The following is a 15,922-nucleotide window of genomic DNA, read 5'->3' as shown; positions in this document are numbered from 1 at the left end:
AGCTGCTCATGTTAGTGTAGGCAGAAAGAGAAACCTGTTCTGAAAAAAACAAAGCAAATAGGAGCTGTTTAACTAGCACAAAATAGATGTATGTATATTGAAAAAAACTTCAGTTACTTCAGCCTCCACTAATTAATTTCAAATATTTTGTGAACAAACCGGCTTGACCCAAAACTGTCTCCTCATGTAGTGCATATTTTGTAGCTTCTTTTGTGGTTTTTTATTGCTTCTAGACCCCACAGACATAAAAGCGGACAAATTATTTTTGCCTTAAATGCAGCATGTTGGGATTCCAGATTAAATAGGGCCATTATCTGATCCCTCTCTTTTTTTGAGTTTACAACCTGAAAGCCAGTCAATTTGCTGCAGTCTGCAGCGATCTCCTTAGATCTGCTTCTGCCTAAAAGCCGTAATAAGTGATTCATTGAATTAAGAACACTGAATTAAGGCTCTTTAGTTTTGTGTTTTGAAATCAAGAATTCAGGTCAAAGAATGGGGGTAGGGGAGATGACATCTTATTTAAGTGTGGGAACATCATGGTTTAGTTCCCTTCTAAGACAGTGTTTAGCTGGAGTTATAAGACAGCAAAGAACATGAGGAGACGAGTGATGAGAACCTGGCCTCAACATTTCTGCTGCATGAAGTGGACAACCAACTCCCGGACCTTGCGTGCAGTCAGGTGATTGCAATAGGCTCTTCACACCCTAAAAAGGCTCATTTTTGTGTGCCAGATAAGCACCTAGAGGGAAGCTTGCTCAGTGCCCTATTTAGGACTTTGTACTGTTTGCCATGTGTTCACATTGTTAATGCTCCCTCAGCTGTTATCCAGAGGGTTGCTGTAAGAACCAGAGGGTTGCTGTCTGTAATGGGTTAAGCTGGCTGACAGGAGTGCAGCACCATGCTGTGCTGAACTGGAGCAGGATTTCATGGAGGCTGCTCTTCTCTGAATATTGGGAACGAATGCTGGTAATGGCAAGCATCAGAGCTCTGATGGGAGTGCAGAGACCTCCCTTTGCTGTTGGAGGCAAAAAGTAAGGCTTGTGATTAAAAAAGCCTTGTGCTGAAGGTCACATGCTGAGCAAGGAAGTTTCTACATCTTTTGCTGTGCTTGTGAACTTTGCAGGTTGAAAATGGATAAGAGCGAGCCCACAGTAGTGGAGGCCAATGTTGGGGAGAGAGTCAGACTGCCCTGCACAGCAGAAGCATCACCAGCTCTCACCATCGAGTGGCAGAAAGATGGGCAGCCCCTCTCCTCTCCCAGGTGAGCTCCCAGGTGGCTCCAACTGTTCACGAGAAGAGCCTCCTCCTTGCTTTTCCTTCCCTGTCTCCTCCCTGAGAGAACAGAGCTGTTGGCCATGCAGCAAGGGTCTGTCTGGCTTTATGCTGTGTAGCTTCTTCCATCAGGGCCAGGCTGTACTGCTGGACTGCCCTGTCCTCCCTCCCTCACAGATGGAAGTTTGAATGTTGAACCCTGGAGGGAACAGCTGTGACACAGGGTCCACAAATGAGCCAGGGCTCAAATTTATTCAGCTACAAGGTTAGCAGAAAAAGAACACATGGCAAGCAAATTTGCCAGAAACCAGCTGGTCAGTGAGCAAGGGCAGAGGTTCACAGCAGAGAGAGATCAGGGCATCTGCAACAAACTTCCACAGCTACTGGTGCTGCTCTCCCCTCACTCTGCTCCCAGAGATCTGCTCTAGCAGCAAGTTTTTCCAGAGTCTACAGCATCAGTGCTGGGACTTGAGGACTAAGGGTTGCACTACAACCCCTGCAGCATTTGTGTTGCTAAACCTTTGCTGAGTGGTACTACAAAGTTGTGCACGAGCCTTAGCTTCGTCTGCTGGCTGGAGTCCCATCCTGCCCCAAGCACAGGCTTGGGGACATTCTGGGTTTGCTCCCCAGGCACAGGCAGCAGTCGGACGGGGCCCTGGTGATCAGCCGGGTCAGCTCTGAAGACATCGGCTTCTTCACCTGCATCGCCTCCAACGGACGCGACCGGGACCAGCGCCAGGTCCTGCTCCGACCTCTAGGTACTGGATGGGTGGAAGCACGGCACACGTGCACAGGAGTGGGAAACGGGGAAGGCTGTGCAGGGACAGCGTGGATTCCTTCTCTGGCCATGCCTCTTTGCTTCACACCTAATGTCTAATAGGCATCTCCAGGGCAAGGGAGGAGTGAGTTGTTTTACCCAATGGTCATCTGCCTGTGTCCAGCATATCGTGGTGCTCCAGGCAGCTGGGAAAAGGGAGTGATGGCACAGTAAGAGTGACTCTCAGGACCTTGTTTCTGGGACACTACTGTGGAGTGAATATAAAAGCAAGAGAAACTAAGGAGATGGTTCTTCTGTGCATGTGTCCAACTGGAGGAAAAAGCTCTTGGAAGCCTCTGCTACTTGTCCTTTCTTGGGCCAAAGTCCTAGGAAATCCACATTCCTCAAAGCAGCAACAGCCCAGCTTCAAACATGCTGCTTCAAGGCCCAGGGGCTTGTAGCTCATCATGGGATGTGTTGGACTTTTCCCATGAGGGAATGCTCCTACTCCCAGGGGGAGCATGGCATTGTCTTCCTGCTAGTGATGATTTCCCTTCTGGTCTAGGAGAGCTGAGGATCACTGGTCTTCTGCCAAGCATAACGGTACCTGAGGGAGGGACTGCTCATCTTCATTGTACAGTGACTGGCAACAATGTGAATATAAGGTGGTCAAGGTGAGCAAAAATGAGGCGGAACTTCCTTTTCCTTCTCTTCCCAAACCTCATCATTTATCCTCTGAATACTAATGCAGGGTGCCTGCCAGGAATGGCAGAGACCACAGTTATCAGCCACAACTAGTATCACCTACCCTTTCTTAAAACAACTTGGATGTTACCCAAAAATCCTGGGCAAGATCCCTGTGGGGTGTGGGGGTCATCAAGTTCATGTTCCAGCCAAATAAGGAGGAAAGTAGATGTTAAACTAAGATTTCGTGGAGTTCAGAAAGACACTGTGCTGGAAAACTAGCAACATGAAAATAACAAGAACTAAAATGAGCAACCAGCTGAAAATCTTTAGTTGCTTTTTATAAAGCCCTCTCTGCCTAATCCTCACAGACATTATAGGCCCTCTTCTCCTAGCTTCCTGTTGCAACAGTTATCTCTGTTTACTGTCAAGTAGGAGCAAAGGAGATTTAGAAGCGTTTTAAAGTGAAAAGCTGTGTCCTCTTATCTTGATAGTTTTCTGGGAAACTCTGAATTTGTGCACATGTTTGGTGAAGGTTGTTTTTCCTGTTTGAAAATAATCAGTTCTGCTTTGGAGCCTTCTTACAAACTATCCAGAGATATGGACTGGTTAAGTGTTGAAATTCCAAGGGTTAGGACTGAAGCGGGCCATCTCATACCAAGAGCTTTTCTTCCATACATAAGTTTGGCATTTGAGCTAACAAAATGATGCATGTTTCAGAGCTTAAAGGGAGAGAAGAGAGGGTGCATTGTTCACTACCCCATATGCTCATCAAGCAATATGTGCTGCTATCAATGCCAGCCAAACAAGTACTGCCAGACCACAACCTGGAGAGAGGGAAAGGCACATTGGATTTGTGCTAAGATCCTCAAACCTCAAGAATGTACGCTAGCAGAAAGGGCAAACACAGACACAGCTACCTCCCACACAGACACTGGGCAACGGATGCAGACTTGCTCAGGCTCATGTTACCACCCAGTTGTAGGGCCAGTTTGTGCAAAAGATTTCTTCCTTCCTGCTGACCTTGTAAAAATTCACCCATTTCACAGAACATCATTTTCCAAAGAGCACAGGAAGCTCCTTTAGCCCCCATGGGTGGCCATAGTGAAACATTTTTTTTTTCACCACAGGAACGGAGTTCCCATGCGGGGGGATGGCCGCCACATCCACCTGTCCCAGGATGGAAGCCTGGCTATAAGCAACGTCCAGGAGGCTGACGAGGGATCCTACACGTGCAGTGCCTACAGCAGCAGCAGCTCTGTCAGTGCCAGCACGGAGGTGAAGGTGCTGAGGAGCAGGCCTAGCAGTGAGTACAGCGCGGCTGTCCTGCTTCTCCCGGCACAGTGCCCAGCCCTCAGCCACTGTCGCACCCATTGTGTGTGCCAGTCCAGCACCAGCCTCAGGCTTTGGGGAGCAGCAGGAGCCTCTGGGTCGTGCTACCTCAGGAGCCCTGCTTTCTATGGACAGAAAAGCAGGATGCTGGAAACACCCCCTGACCAGGGCACTGGGAGCCTGTTTAACTTCCTGAGGCCAAAATGCCATAGTTGGTTGACCACATAGCTGGTTGCATGATTTGTAGTTGGACTTCAGACACCCTCCAGCTGTCTTTACATAGAGGGTAGGTAGAGTAATCTCTCCTCTCCCTGGAACCTGCATTCTCTTCCTGTATCTCACCAGAGGTGTCTGTTTCATCTTGAAACTCATCTCCTTGATGTTGGACTAAATTTTGAACTGGTGGGGTGGAAGAAGCAGGAATGTGCTGTGTCTTTTGGGAGGGAATAGCAATCTGAGGATAGATTTACAGCTGGTTCACCTTTTGCTTGGCTGCAGCTACTGTGAGTCATGTTGTGGACCTGAGCAGAGAGTGCGTGGACCAGCCCCACCTTGCCAACTGTGACCTGATCCTGCAGGCCCAGCTCTGTGGTAACGAGTACTATTCCAGCTTCTGCTGTGCCAGCTGCGCTCGCCACCGCCCGCAGGGCAGCCCCCCACACCCCCGTGGGTGACAGCCACCGCCACGGAGACCCATGACAAGACTGGAGGTCTCAACTCTGTTCTTTTACTGCATGGGACTGTTCTAGGAACTCTGCCCTGCTGGAAAGCTCAAGAGGGTGAATTGAACAGCGTGTATTGGGCGTAAATGCTCAGAGGTGGGAAACCCACCACCCTCAGGCTTATTGTAAACTCCTTTTCCCCCCTGTATGCCTTGCTGTACCTAATCCATCTCTTAGGGGTAGTTGCTGTCATTCACAGAATCAGATGATCCAATGATGATGTGACTAGAGAAGGCAGATGACCAGCATGAAAGAGGGAGAGACCAATTCTTCATACAAGCAAGAGAGAGAAGTGCTCTTAAAAACATGATCTCTGAAGTGTTTAAAGATGGGCCTCAACCATTCCAACCAAAGCCCTAATGAGTGATGAACATTTGTTCCTCCAATGAGCATTGCTGAACAAGTGCTCCTGGGGAGCACTTTCCATCTAAATGCAGAGGACTGGCCACGATAAACAGCTTGATGCATATAAAATTAGTGTTCAGGTCCTAGGAGATTACTGGCTCTAGGGATGCAGCTGTAATGTCATGTTACCGTAGCCATTTTCTTCCAGCAGACCTTAGACAAATTTCTAGTAGGGTCAGTTTGGTTTCTACTTGACTGCAATCAGCTTTGGAGTGAAATGCAGAAGCAATGCTTCACAGAAAGCTTAAGACAAAATAGAAAACTACTTTTAGCCCTTCTGAATGTTTGGGGTAATTTAGGTGAATATACCAACACCGTTACCTGTTCTGAGATGCTGCAGTTTAAATAGCACTCATTCTAGGAAGGCTCAGCAGGTTATTTTTTTCCCCTGAGCCAGAACTGGGCTGTTCTGATGTTGTGCTGAGTTTGGGCAGGGGCTAATAATAAACACACAGAAATATGCATGTAGGGGCATTTCGCTTGCCAGAATAAACCTCCCAAGGACCTGCTCTAGTCTGTTAAATCCAGGAAAGCCTGGCTTTGCATGTGCCCTGGGCTGACGCCTGCTGCTATGGGCTAACAGGTTAGGACTTCCAGATGCAGAGCAGCTGTAGCTGAAAAGCATCCTTCTTTTCAAGACCAACACAGAGTGGCAGCAAGCATGCGTCTGGGGCTCTGAAAATCTCAGGCATTAGGGGTGGGGAGCTGAGATTATATCATGATTATATCATGTTAAACCAGGAAAGGCCCTTGGGTATCTTCAGTATCTCAAAATTGAATTACTTCTGAGCAAAAGGATTCTTTCACAGCGTCCACACTATTGTTCTACCCTAGCATCAGCCCCCACCGTCCCCTTCTCCCTCATTCTAGACTTGGATGGGTTGATCGTAATTACTAGCACCACTACCCATGTGTTATTTGCATAGATGCAGCTATAAACTGGTGTGTAGATGTTGATATTTTGGTTGGGGGGATGGAGGATTGGGGTTTTTTTTATTTTTGTCTTCTACTTGTGTTACTTTAAGGCTTAAATGCAGCTAATTCAGGACTGCTCACTCTCCTCTCCTCTCCTCTCCTCTCCTCTCCTCTCCTCTCCTCTCCTCTCCTCTCCTCTCCTCTCCCCTCTCCCCTCTCCCCTCTCCCCTCTCCCCTCTCCCCTCCCCCAGTCCTGACTCAGGACCCATCAGGGCAGCAGCAATACATAGGTGTAAATCGCCAGGGTTGGCAGCCTAGAGCTGGTTTGTGCTCTAAACCCAGTAAATCAGTTCAGAGGGACCTAAAACTAAGAATCACTGACCTAATGACGGCACTCTCATCAGCACAGGTATGGTTCAGGACTGGACACACTGCTTTAGGATGTGAACAAACTGAGAAGTCTAGAAGCAATCCAGTACAGGAGAGAGAGGTGACACTCACAGAGCTATTTGGGGCTGGGTCCTTCTGTGGTCTGATAGACTGTTTGCTAGGAAAGACAAAAATACTTATTTTGCATTTAAGACTCTTTCGTTTGATTAGGGGAAATTTCCTCTGCTGGAATGCAGGGCAGGCATTACAGTATAAGGTTTGAAATGGAAAGCACTGGATATTTAGGAACAATGAGATGGTCCTGAAAACATCCACGTGCATTTGTACATATTTTTGCATTTAACATCTCAGACCAGCACCTTTTTCTCTGTGTGTATAGGATATGTTACCATTTTAGTATATAGTATGATTTTTACCTTTTGAGACCAAGGACTAATCAGAGAGTATGTAAATTCCAGTCAGATTGAAGCCCTCACCATTCCATATGTGGCATCAAGGGGTAGTCAGGGTCTGCTGCTGTGCTCAGGAGCACAGTTATAAGGGAGTTGGATGTATCAGACCCTTTTGTCCCAGAGAAAGTAGCCAGTTCTCTAAAATCCCTTTCTACGATGTCAGAGGCTCTATTTTTAGAATATTTAAATATTCTATGCAGTCAGCTGTCATTTAAACTCTATGGTTATATAAATGGGGCCAGGAAGTGCTTTCTCCAGATGCAGGAGGGCTGTAACAGCCCCCTGCCTCCTGGTGGGCAGGACTTTAACACTGGAAGTGCTTTGGCTAGTGGAGACTTTATTCTGACCTCCTTTCAGATGCACAGCTGTGGCAGTAAGGGCGGGATGGACAGCCATGCAGTTCCCTGCTGCAAATCCATGCCATCAAGGTAACTAAAGGATCTTTACATTTCCTCTGAAAAGATCAGCTTCTCCCTCTCTGCAGTACCACTGAATCACCTACCCAAGGTTTACTTTTTTTTAATGTGAGGCTCAAGATGTTCATTTTCTTCCCTCAACAATGGGTTGTAGGAAGTGCTTAGCTCCAGGGCAGGTGAAGGGTGTAGCTATTCTGGGCTATTATCAGCTTGATCTTGGGGCTCTTACTGTGAAAGATGCATAACTAACTGCTTTGTTTCCTACTATAAATGTCTATAAATACTTGTTTGCTTTTTGAAAGCTGAAAAAAGCATTGACAGCAACTCAAATCCCACAGGGAGCGTTTGTATTACTATCCACATCATACTGAACATAGGTAAGAATCTGTAATGTCAAAAGTTGTAGTTCTAGACTGTCATTGTAAGACTCACTGTACTCGCCTGGAAATGGGAACTTCTGGCAAGCTCAAATCCTAGGGCCAACAAAGGGAGCATTTCTTCCCCTTCAGGTTAGGGAGTCTGACTTTTTTCCTTGTGTCTAAACTGATGTGGTGCCTGTAAGAATGCAGTAAGAACCAGTCACAGCAACAGGGTAGATACCAGCTCACTGGAAGAACAGAAAAGAAGTGAAAATACATCATCTCATATGGCTCCTCTTACTAGGGGAAAGAAAGTTTTCCTTTTTGCCCTTACTGAATGTTACTGTCCCCATCTTTGTCTCTTTGTAAATATTCAGTGGTAGAAAATACAGCCATGCAAACCCAGAATCTGATGTTTTCAGTAGAGGCCTCTATTTTAGAGCTTTAAGTGTTTATGCGTCACAAGGATATTTTGAAATTCAGTCTTAAAGTTCAAGGCAACTTAACAGGTTGTAGAAAATGAGAGGTGTTCATATATTATTCTTAAGGTGCTAGTTTGGCAAGCAGGGCTCATCCACATTCACCTTTACAAGACAGAAGTCACCCAGAAGGGCAAATGCTGAAAACTGAATTGAGGTGGGAAATAAAGCTCTCACAGACAGTGCTTCTACCACCAACATTTATTTCTGTTAAAGCAGATTATAAATCATCAGTACAAATATATATAACTTACATTTGCTTGTAAGGCCAAAGTTTAAAAGTAAAGTTAAAATGAGATGGTTTTCACAAGTCACCAGAGGCAGAACCTGGACCAGCTGCAGCCTTAACCACAAGGTTTCACAAATCAGTGGGAAAAAATAAAACCAAAGTTAAAAACCTCTAAGAACTATTGACAGACAAACATAAAATGGTTTCCCAGGGAGTCCCAGGATGTAGATATGATGACAGTAAGTTGTCACAGTAGTGTTAGAACCAATAGATTAAGACAAAGAAACTGCAGCAATATATGAAAGGAAAAAAAATCCATACTATATAGAATATGTAGATTGATTCCAATAAAAAACAGTAAATTCTCCCCATGGTTTTCAAACCATGACAATACTGTTCTTTAATTTTCTTTATTTAAAACTACGATATAATGACTTATTGGTTGTGATTGTTGTTGCAATATGCTACTTACAATGAACAGATACAAGAACAAGCTAGAGCCCCTTTTTCCACCCCCCAATATTACTTACAATAAGAATCAGCAATAAATCAATCTTATGTACAATTTCTTACATCCAACCCCCCTTTTTTTTTAACCTTTGGCAAGATTACTTACAACTCATACAGCTTTTAATATCCAACTATTTAAAATATTCTAAATGCATAAAAATAAAGATTTTGGCTTTACTTTATTCTTTACATATAATATTCACTTTGTTACTCAAAATGGAAGCTCAACTTTTTCCACAAACCTAGCTTTTGCTAAGGTGACAACATCCCACCCATATCCACCCCCCACCCTACCCAATTCTTCCCTGAGGGGGAACATCCAGGACTTTCAGGGCATCAGGAGGACACAGGTACAAACATCTGCCTTCCTTTCTGTGAGATGATTGATGTTTCTGCAGAACAGGCTTTGGGACTGGGTGCCTTTCTTTGCTTCATTTGACTTCCAGCTTTCCAAGTGAGGAGGGAATGCAGACTGGGGTGGCTCCAGGACTCCTTTTAAGAACTGCACATTAAATTGTCTGTGTGTTTCCATCCTCCCCATAATTGCTCTCTCTTTCTAACCCATTTTTGTTTGAAGGGACCTTTGGGATTATCAAAGCAAACTGATCAGAAACAGTCCCCTCTGCTCCCTTTATCCCTCTATCCTAATGTACAATTTATCCGCCCCCCACAGGACCGCTTAAAGTTCAATCTCGAATGTCTTCTGTAGGTCACTGGAGAAGGGGTTGGTGGGGGAGGGGTTGGTGCGCTGCTTTGCCTTGCCCTCCAGAGCTGCCCACTGCGCCTCGAAGGGGTCGACCTGCGGGGCGGGCGCGGGGGGCTGCGAATGCTTGTCCTCGGCAGCCCACTTGCCCCCCTCCACGCCGTTGAAGGCGGCGGAGCCGTTGTGCTGCGCGGGCGGGTGGAAGAAGGGGCTGGCGGTGGCGCTGCTGCTGCTGCTGTCGTACTGAGGGACCGGCTGCTGCTTCACCAGACTGGGGGACTGATGCGGGTGGGCCGCTGGAGTGTGGCTGGCAGTACCAAAGACGTTGGCTACCATCTGGGAAGGTGTGATTCCAACCACAGGGACGCTTGGGGCTGCATAGGTCATCCCATTTGCTACAGCATAGGGCTGAGCCGGAATAAATGCCGGCTGCATGGGCGGTACCACACCCACCGGCACAGGCTGAGGCGCAATGAAGGTGCTGACTGGGAAGGCTGGTGCTGACTGGGAGGCTGGAGCTGCTGGAGGAGGCTGGAGCAGTGGCTGGGGGGCTGGGGCTGAGGTTGGCTGCTGTTGGGCTCTGACAGTCTTTGAGACCTCTTCCAACCAGCGGTCTGCCTCCGAGGGAGTGCGTCTGTGATTTCCTTGGAAGAGACTTGGTGAGGCCGCACCTGAGGAGGTGCTGCTCCATTCAGTGCCTGGGAAGGAAAGCATGGGCAAGTCACAAACGTTTCCATTCCACAGCCTTTGATTGGTTAGAAAGACTGGAGGGTGTACACAAGAACACACAGGCCTCCTCCCACCATGACTGAAAGATGCTCCCAACACTGGAAGCATCTTTATGCATTCACTATACTGTTCTGTTCTAGGAAGACATTCGTCAAGATGAGGTAGGTAAGAGCTGCTTCACTAAAATGCAGATTTATGGGGTTTTTTCTTCATAGCACACATCTGAGACTTTAGGGTACACAGGAAAGCTGCTGCCTGCACTCACAGCTTGGTGGCAGTGATCTAGTCCATAACCACTAATCCCCCTAACTGGGAAGTATCAGTTTCTGAAGGTACAGCTCAGGACTGGCGGACTTGGAACACAAAGGTCTAAGAAACTGTTTTAAAGACAAAATCTTACAAGGCCAAGCAGAACCTACTATTTCACTAGCAAAGTTTCTCTCGTGGAGTGGTGCTTACACCATGAAATAAAATAACTTAGATTGCAGCCTTCTAGCACATGTGCCCACATGGGTGACAGCCATTTCACCTTATACAGTGCAGGCAAGGCCTGGAGGGACAGACTAAGCTTACTAAACAGAAGAAATGAACCTCTAAAGCCTTTAAGCAACCAATTTAATCCCTCCTTATGTACGTTAGTGAAAAGAACACCCAAAAATTATTTTGGGTACACACAGATTCTTTCCCTTTTATACACACAAACTTGCATACAATTTCATTACTTCCTTTTTAAGCACTGATTTTATAAAATGCTGCCAAAATAAGAATCAGTCCAGGTTATAGACCCAGAACCAACAAGATCATCGCTTCCCTCCATCCACTCGTGCAAAACGCTACTACTTCCGGCTTTTGTTCCTGTTCCTTCCACTTGCCATTAAGTGGCACTGACAATTGTCTCAGGGGCTCAATTATGCTTTTGATCCAAGTTCTTATAGCAATGCACCGGATCTACTTCCAGTCTTACCAGCGACCACGGCTGCAGCTCCAGTATTAGCAGCAGGAGCATGAGCCCAAGGATTGGTTTCACGAACTGGCATAGCTGTGGACACTACAGCAGCTTGGGATGGTTTAGCAGCAAGCACACAGAAGGCAGAGGCAGTGCCATTAACTAAAATGGGAGCAGACAACATCAGTGCGATTAATTCATGCAAGGCATGCATGTGACTGGAGTATTAGTGGGCCAGGTCAGACATATCAACATACAACAATTTTAGACACTTCCACATGACAGGAGTTTGTGTAATTAGCCAAACTGGACTGACAGTCAATAAAGGTAGTAAATTTCATTTCACCAAGCCAACACTTGTTAAGAGAATCATGGGATGGTGGATTTTGATATACTTTAGGAGGCCTTGAGTCCTGATGACTGACTGAAGTTAAATTTGTTGTTTCTATAAGGAAGAAACATGGCTCACCAGTAGTTATTGTACAGTTAATTTTAGATTCAAAAGAAGAACATATTGTAGATACAAAGTTACAATAACTACATTTAACATGGAGAGGTTCTTTTTTCACACAACTTTTATAAAAGCATAGCAGTGGAATGAATATTAATGCCTGCTATGAGTTCTATAGCTGGCATTTTTCCACAACTTATCTAAGAATTTGTGTAAAAAACAGTAATCGTAGTGGCACAAAATCCCTTCCCTTGTGAGATCTGGTTCCTATGACACACTCCTGTGGAGTTCAGGTGGCAGAATGTTAAAACAGCCATTACCTCAATGCCAGTCCCTTTTATAGGTAACTATCGTGTGGTAGGTGCATGGACTTATTGTTAAAAACAAAACCACAGAAAAATTAAACAGACGAGATGAATAAAGCAGGATGCATTCACCCAAAATATTGGTAACAGGACTTGCACAAGAAATGAAGACCATGTGTTACTGGAAAGCAACATTATGTGCATTCAAGCCTCATCCAGCACCCAAAGAAATCACAAACCTTGAAAGGCAGGAGACTGTGGTGCAACTACTGTCACTGGTTTTGTCATGGGGGCCGAAGAGAAAGGATCTTCTGATGGTGTGCTGAAAGCACTGGTGATCTGAGAGCACAGGGCACTAATGCTGTCTGTTTCCCCTTCTACCTCTGGGACTAAAATGTAAACAGAATTCATTAAATTGAAAGTTTAAAGGATACAGAAACAATTTACAACTACCAATGTGAAACTGAAATATAATTAGTTCCCTTAATGTCCTACATGTTATTGCGACTGATTTGCATGACAGCTTTTTTTTTTTTTTTTACATTAGTGTTGAAGATCTGGCCTGAAATAGAACACCACATTAATGTATTTTGTGATTAAGTCAAGAGGGCAAGGAGATCACTGTTCCAGATTTAAAGGATGCTTGTATCAGAAAATAAAAAGGGTTTTCTACAGTAACAAAGTGCTAAACTTCTCAAGAGTTTGGCTCTAAGATTTGGCATTCTGTGAAATAAAAATACTTATCATAGATTTAAGTGTTCCAACAACATACTTGTACAGTAACTATGTGAACTTTAAATGTACTGACAGCAATGCACAGCGGCAAGTTCAGTCTAGAGTTAGTGTTGATTGTTCCAGTTCAGTGGTAGCTGAAATCCCCAGTTCCTGTGCTAGAATCATAAAAGCAAAAGCTGAATGCTCAGATAAAATGGATGTTCAGTTTTAAACGAAGCATCAGTATCATGTGGATAATGTAACATCTGGAGTAAAGCTGCCAGCTTACCAGATGTTCTCATTATTGCTAACGGCAGTGTTTTCCAAAAGTACCGATCATCAGTCCGTCATTGCACAGAACTGACATGAGCAGGCATAATCAAGCACAAAATAGTGTAAGAAACATAAAATATCTGCACACAACATGCACCAGATCTAAAATTCACAGGGAGGCATGCCCAAAAATTGATTCTTTGAGGGATATTCCAATACAGTGCATGCAGTGGGACAATAAGCAGCACTGGCAGTGGCATATATGGGAACATGCATCAGAAATGTTCTGAATCATGAAAAATTGAGACTGTGGCGTGCTCAGTGACTCACTACTGAGCAGTGCACTATTACTGTAAAACTGATTGGCTCAATGCTGGTCTTAAATCACAGGTCACTAAACAAGGATTATGAAAGAAGTCAGACTAAGTATTTTTTTGGGTTTGCCTTTGCCACAGTCATTTTTACTTCCAAGCTTAGAACCCCAAAACCAGCTCTGTTGCCAAGTGAGAGTACAGCTGGCCTGAAGGATAACACCTAGCTAAGGGAACTCTAGGACATTATGCAAGGTAATGAGCACCTCAGGAGTTTATGTTGGGATGACTCTTAGAAAACCCCGCTAGCATCATGTGAAAACTGTACCACGTAATACTGATACAGCCAGCTGTGCCACCTGAACAGGTTGGTTCTCTTAATACAACGTGAAAAGCAATTTCATTGCTCTCAAAAAGAATTCAGACAGGTAGAAGGACAGACTGCAGAAGAGCATCACATGATCCCAAGACAAGTGGTTAAGACCTTGAAGGGATTTGTGTCTCAGGATGCCCTGACAGTAAGTGGAAGAACTGGTTCAGTGACTCAGAGGGAAGAGCCAAAACCTAATTCACCAACACCCATTCCTGGAACACTTCAAGCTGTGCTCCAGTACTTCAGATAGCAATTACAACTGTCTTCTGCACGTGAACCCTGCATTTGAAATTCTTGCCTATTCCCAAAGCAGAAATTCTCTGACATTGTGATGTTTGTTCATGATAAATGATCAACATGAGGCAGGAAGAAGGATTTACTAGAAAATAAGGAGTTACTTGAAGCCAAAGAAAAGGAGGAAGAGACAATTTAAGGCAATGTTTCACTGGAACCATTTGGTTTTACCTGAGTTTTTCATGGGGAAATCAGTCTTCCTTTGCACTGTTGAAGGCAGCTCATTTATTCGCAAAGACAACTGGCGTTTAAACGGAGACATCTTTTGGCTAAGGGCGGGGAAGCCCCTGAAAGACCCTTGCCTGGCAAGCTGTTCTATAGGGGCATGCCGCCGTGGGATAGCGTGAGGGTTGCTCATTTCTTTATCCAGAGAGGCAGCAACTTCAGCAGTAGGAGAGGTTGGTGAGCCAGAAGAGGGGGCAGTATTGTTTGGTGCAGCACCTGGTGTTACTGTTTTCACTTCTGTTTCAACTGCTGGAGGAAACAGGGTGAGGTTAGAAAAGTAAAGCAAAATACTGTTCAACTGCCTACCTGTACTCCCATTTGTTTTGAAAAGAGAAATTGCAGGAATCTGCATAACTAATACTCTTGCAAATGTTTCTAATAGCACAGCAGAAACACAATTTCTGTCTACCTTCATTGTTTTCACGATGTCACCTGACATACACCCAAGCCCCACAGCTTTATAAGGCAAGCCACTTCCTAGAAATGACAGCCTTTCATATGTTTTCTTTCTAGCTGTTCCTGAGATCCCAGCTCTAGAAGTACCTGCAATTAAGGTTTAAGACTGAAAAATGTATTGTATATTTGAGACCTTTACTTTGCCTCACACAGAACCATGGACAAAATATTACTATACAAACTGTATTAAGTGACTTAGGGCAGCACAACTCAGCAGCAGCAGGGAACAGAACACAGCTCTAGGACCCTCTTTTAAAAACCACCCTTCCAGCCCTGCAGAATCAGCAGCAGCAGCCAAACACACTGCACAAGCTTTAGCAGGCCAAAGGTAGCAGCAGCAGCAGGTTGGGCTGCAGCTCCCAGCTCCTCCAGGAAATACATTACAGGTAGAGGGAAACGTGCTGCAAGGTAGATCCAGCCTCTGAGCTGACACATTTGCAAGGAGTTCCTGTGTCACTTCTGTACTGATTTTAGCTGCTATGTTACCACCCAATCATGAGTTATTTGCACTGGAAGCTCCTCCAACTTAAAGACGGCTGCTTCATTTTGCATGGCTTTGCGTAGCACCACAATGCTCCTGTCAGACAGGCCTAATGGTACAAATGTAGGATTAAACTTGGTATAAATGATGAATCTTATAATTAGAATAGCAATGGGGATTTTTCCACCTCTAGGAAAACTCTTTTTCACTCAAAAATGAATTGGCTTTGGGGGCAATAAACACAGCTGATCAACACAGAAGGACAAAAGAAAATCTCACTATCCTGGTATGAACTCTCATTTTACCCATACTGTTTTCCAAACGTCTTAGAAAAAGCAATGACTTTTTTTTGACACACCAGCAGAATAACTAAAAGTCTGGTAAAGAGAGGAGTCAGACTAGAGATTTCTGAGGAGCTGGAATGGTAGCAGGAACTAATTACATTGTCTTGCAAGCTTCAGTACCCATAAGTTGCAGCTGCTCATTCAAGTGAAACTTTTCTAATCAGTCTTTCTTGGAAAGGATTTCACACACCTTCACTGAGTCAAGACTTTGACTCATGCCCTCAAGTAACAAAGGCCTTGTGTTTGAGCTTCATTTAGCACATTCTAAAACTAATGTATGGAAACAAGCAGATGGATGATGAAAACGAAGATTAAAGTTTTGCAATGAAGGGGCAGCATAAAACTTGCTGTGGAATCCTCTGAAACAAAAGCCAGACTTCACTGTGAAGCAGGTT

General features: G+C 44.9%; 2 protein-coding genes across 16 annotated transcripts in view; one reads left to right on the top strand and one right to left on the bottom strand.

Annotated features, from left to right (window-relative positions):
* The window catches only part of PAPLN (papilin, proteoglycan like sulfated glycoprotein), a 57,033-nt gene extending 47,929 nt beyond the window's left edge, over nucleotides 1-9,104 (top strand). For all 4 annotated transcript variants that reach the window (XM_042048018.1, XM_042048016.1, XM_042048017.1 and 1 more), the window contains 5 exons: nucleotides 1,124-1,261; nucleotides 1,903-2,030; nucleotides 2,595-2,703; nucleotides 3,844-4,019; nucleotides 4,544-9,104. In XM_042048018.1, coding sequence (XP_041903952.1) covers nucleotides 1,124-1,261; nucleotides 1,903-2,030; nucleotides 2,595-2,703; nucleotides 3,844-4,019; nucleotides 4,544-4,719 — 727 coding nt within the window. In that variant the 3' untranslated portion in view covers nucleotides 4,720-9,104. The remainder of the gene's footprint in view (nucleotides 1-1,123; nucleotides 1,262-1,902; nucleotides 2,031-2,594; nucleotides 2,704-3,843; nucleotides 4,020-4,543) is intronic.
* The window catches only part of NUMB (NUMB endocytic adaptor protein), a 92,945-nt gene continuing 85,392 nt past the window's right edge, over nucleotides 8,370-15,922 (bottom strand). For 4 of the 12 annotated variants that reach the window (XM_042048020.1, XM_042048019.1, XM_042048022.1 and 1 more), the window contains 4 exons: nucleotides 14,193-14,495; nucleotides 12,296-12,445; nucleotides 11,319-11,462; nucleotides 8,370-10,323 (listed from right to left, as the gene is read on the bottom strand). In XM_042048020.1, coding sequence (XP_041903954.1) covers nucleotides 9,602-10,323; nucleotides 11,319-11,462; nucleotides 12,296-12,445; nucleotides 14,193-14,495 — 1,319 coding nt within the window. In that variant the 3' untranslated portion in view covers nucleotides 8,370-9,601. The remainder of the gene's footprint in view (nucleotides 10,324-11,318; nucleotides 11,463-12,295; nucleotides 12,446-14,192; nucleotides 14,496-15,922) is intronic. The other 8 variants (XM_042048026.1, XM_042048028.1, XM_042048029.1 and 5 more) reach the window with 4 other exon arrangements.

The sequence above is a fragment of the Corvus kubaryi genome, unplaced genomic scaffold, assembly GCF_017639235.1.
Source record: "Corvus kubaryi isolate FWS band 111438036 unplaced genomic scaffold, C.kubaryi_AGA036_p1.0 66, whole genome shotgun sequence".
In the NCBI taxonomy this organism is placed as follows: Eukaryota; Metazoa; Chordata; class Aves; order Passeriformes; family Corvidae; genus Corvus; species Corvus kubaryi.
This window is presented reverse-complemented; position numbering and strand designations above follow the sequence as displayed.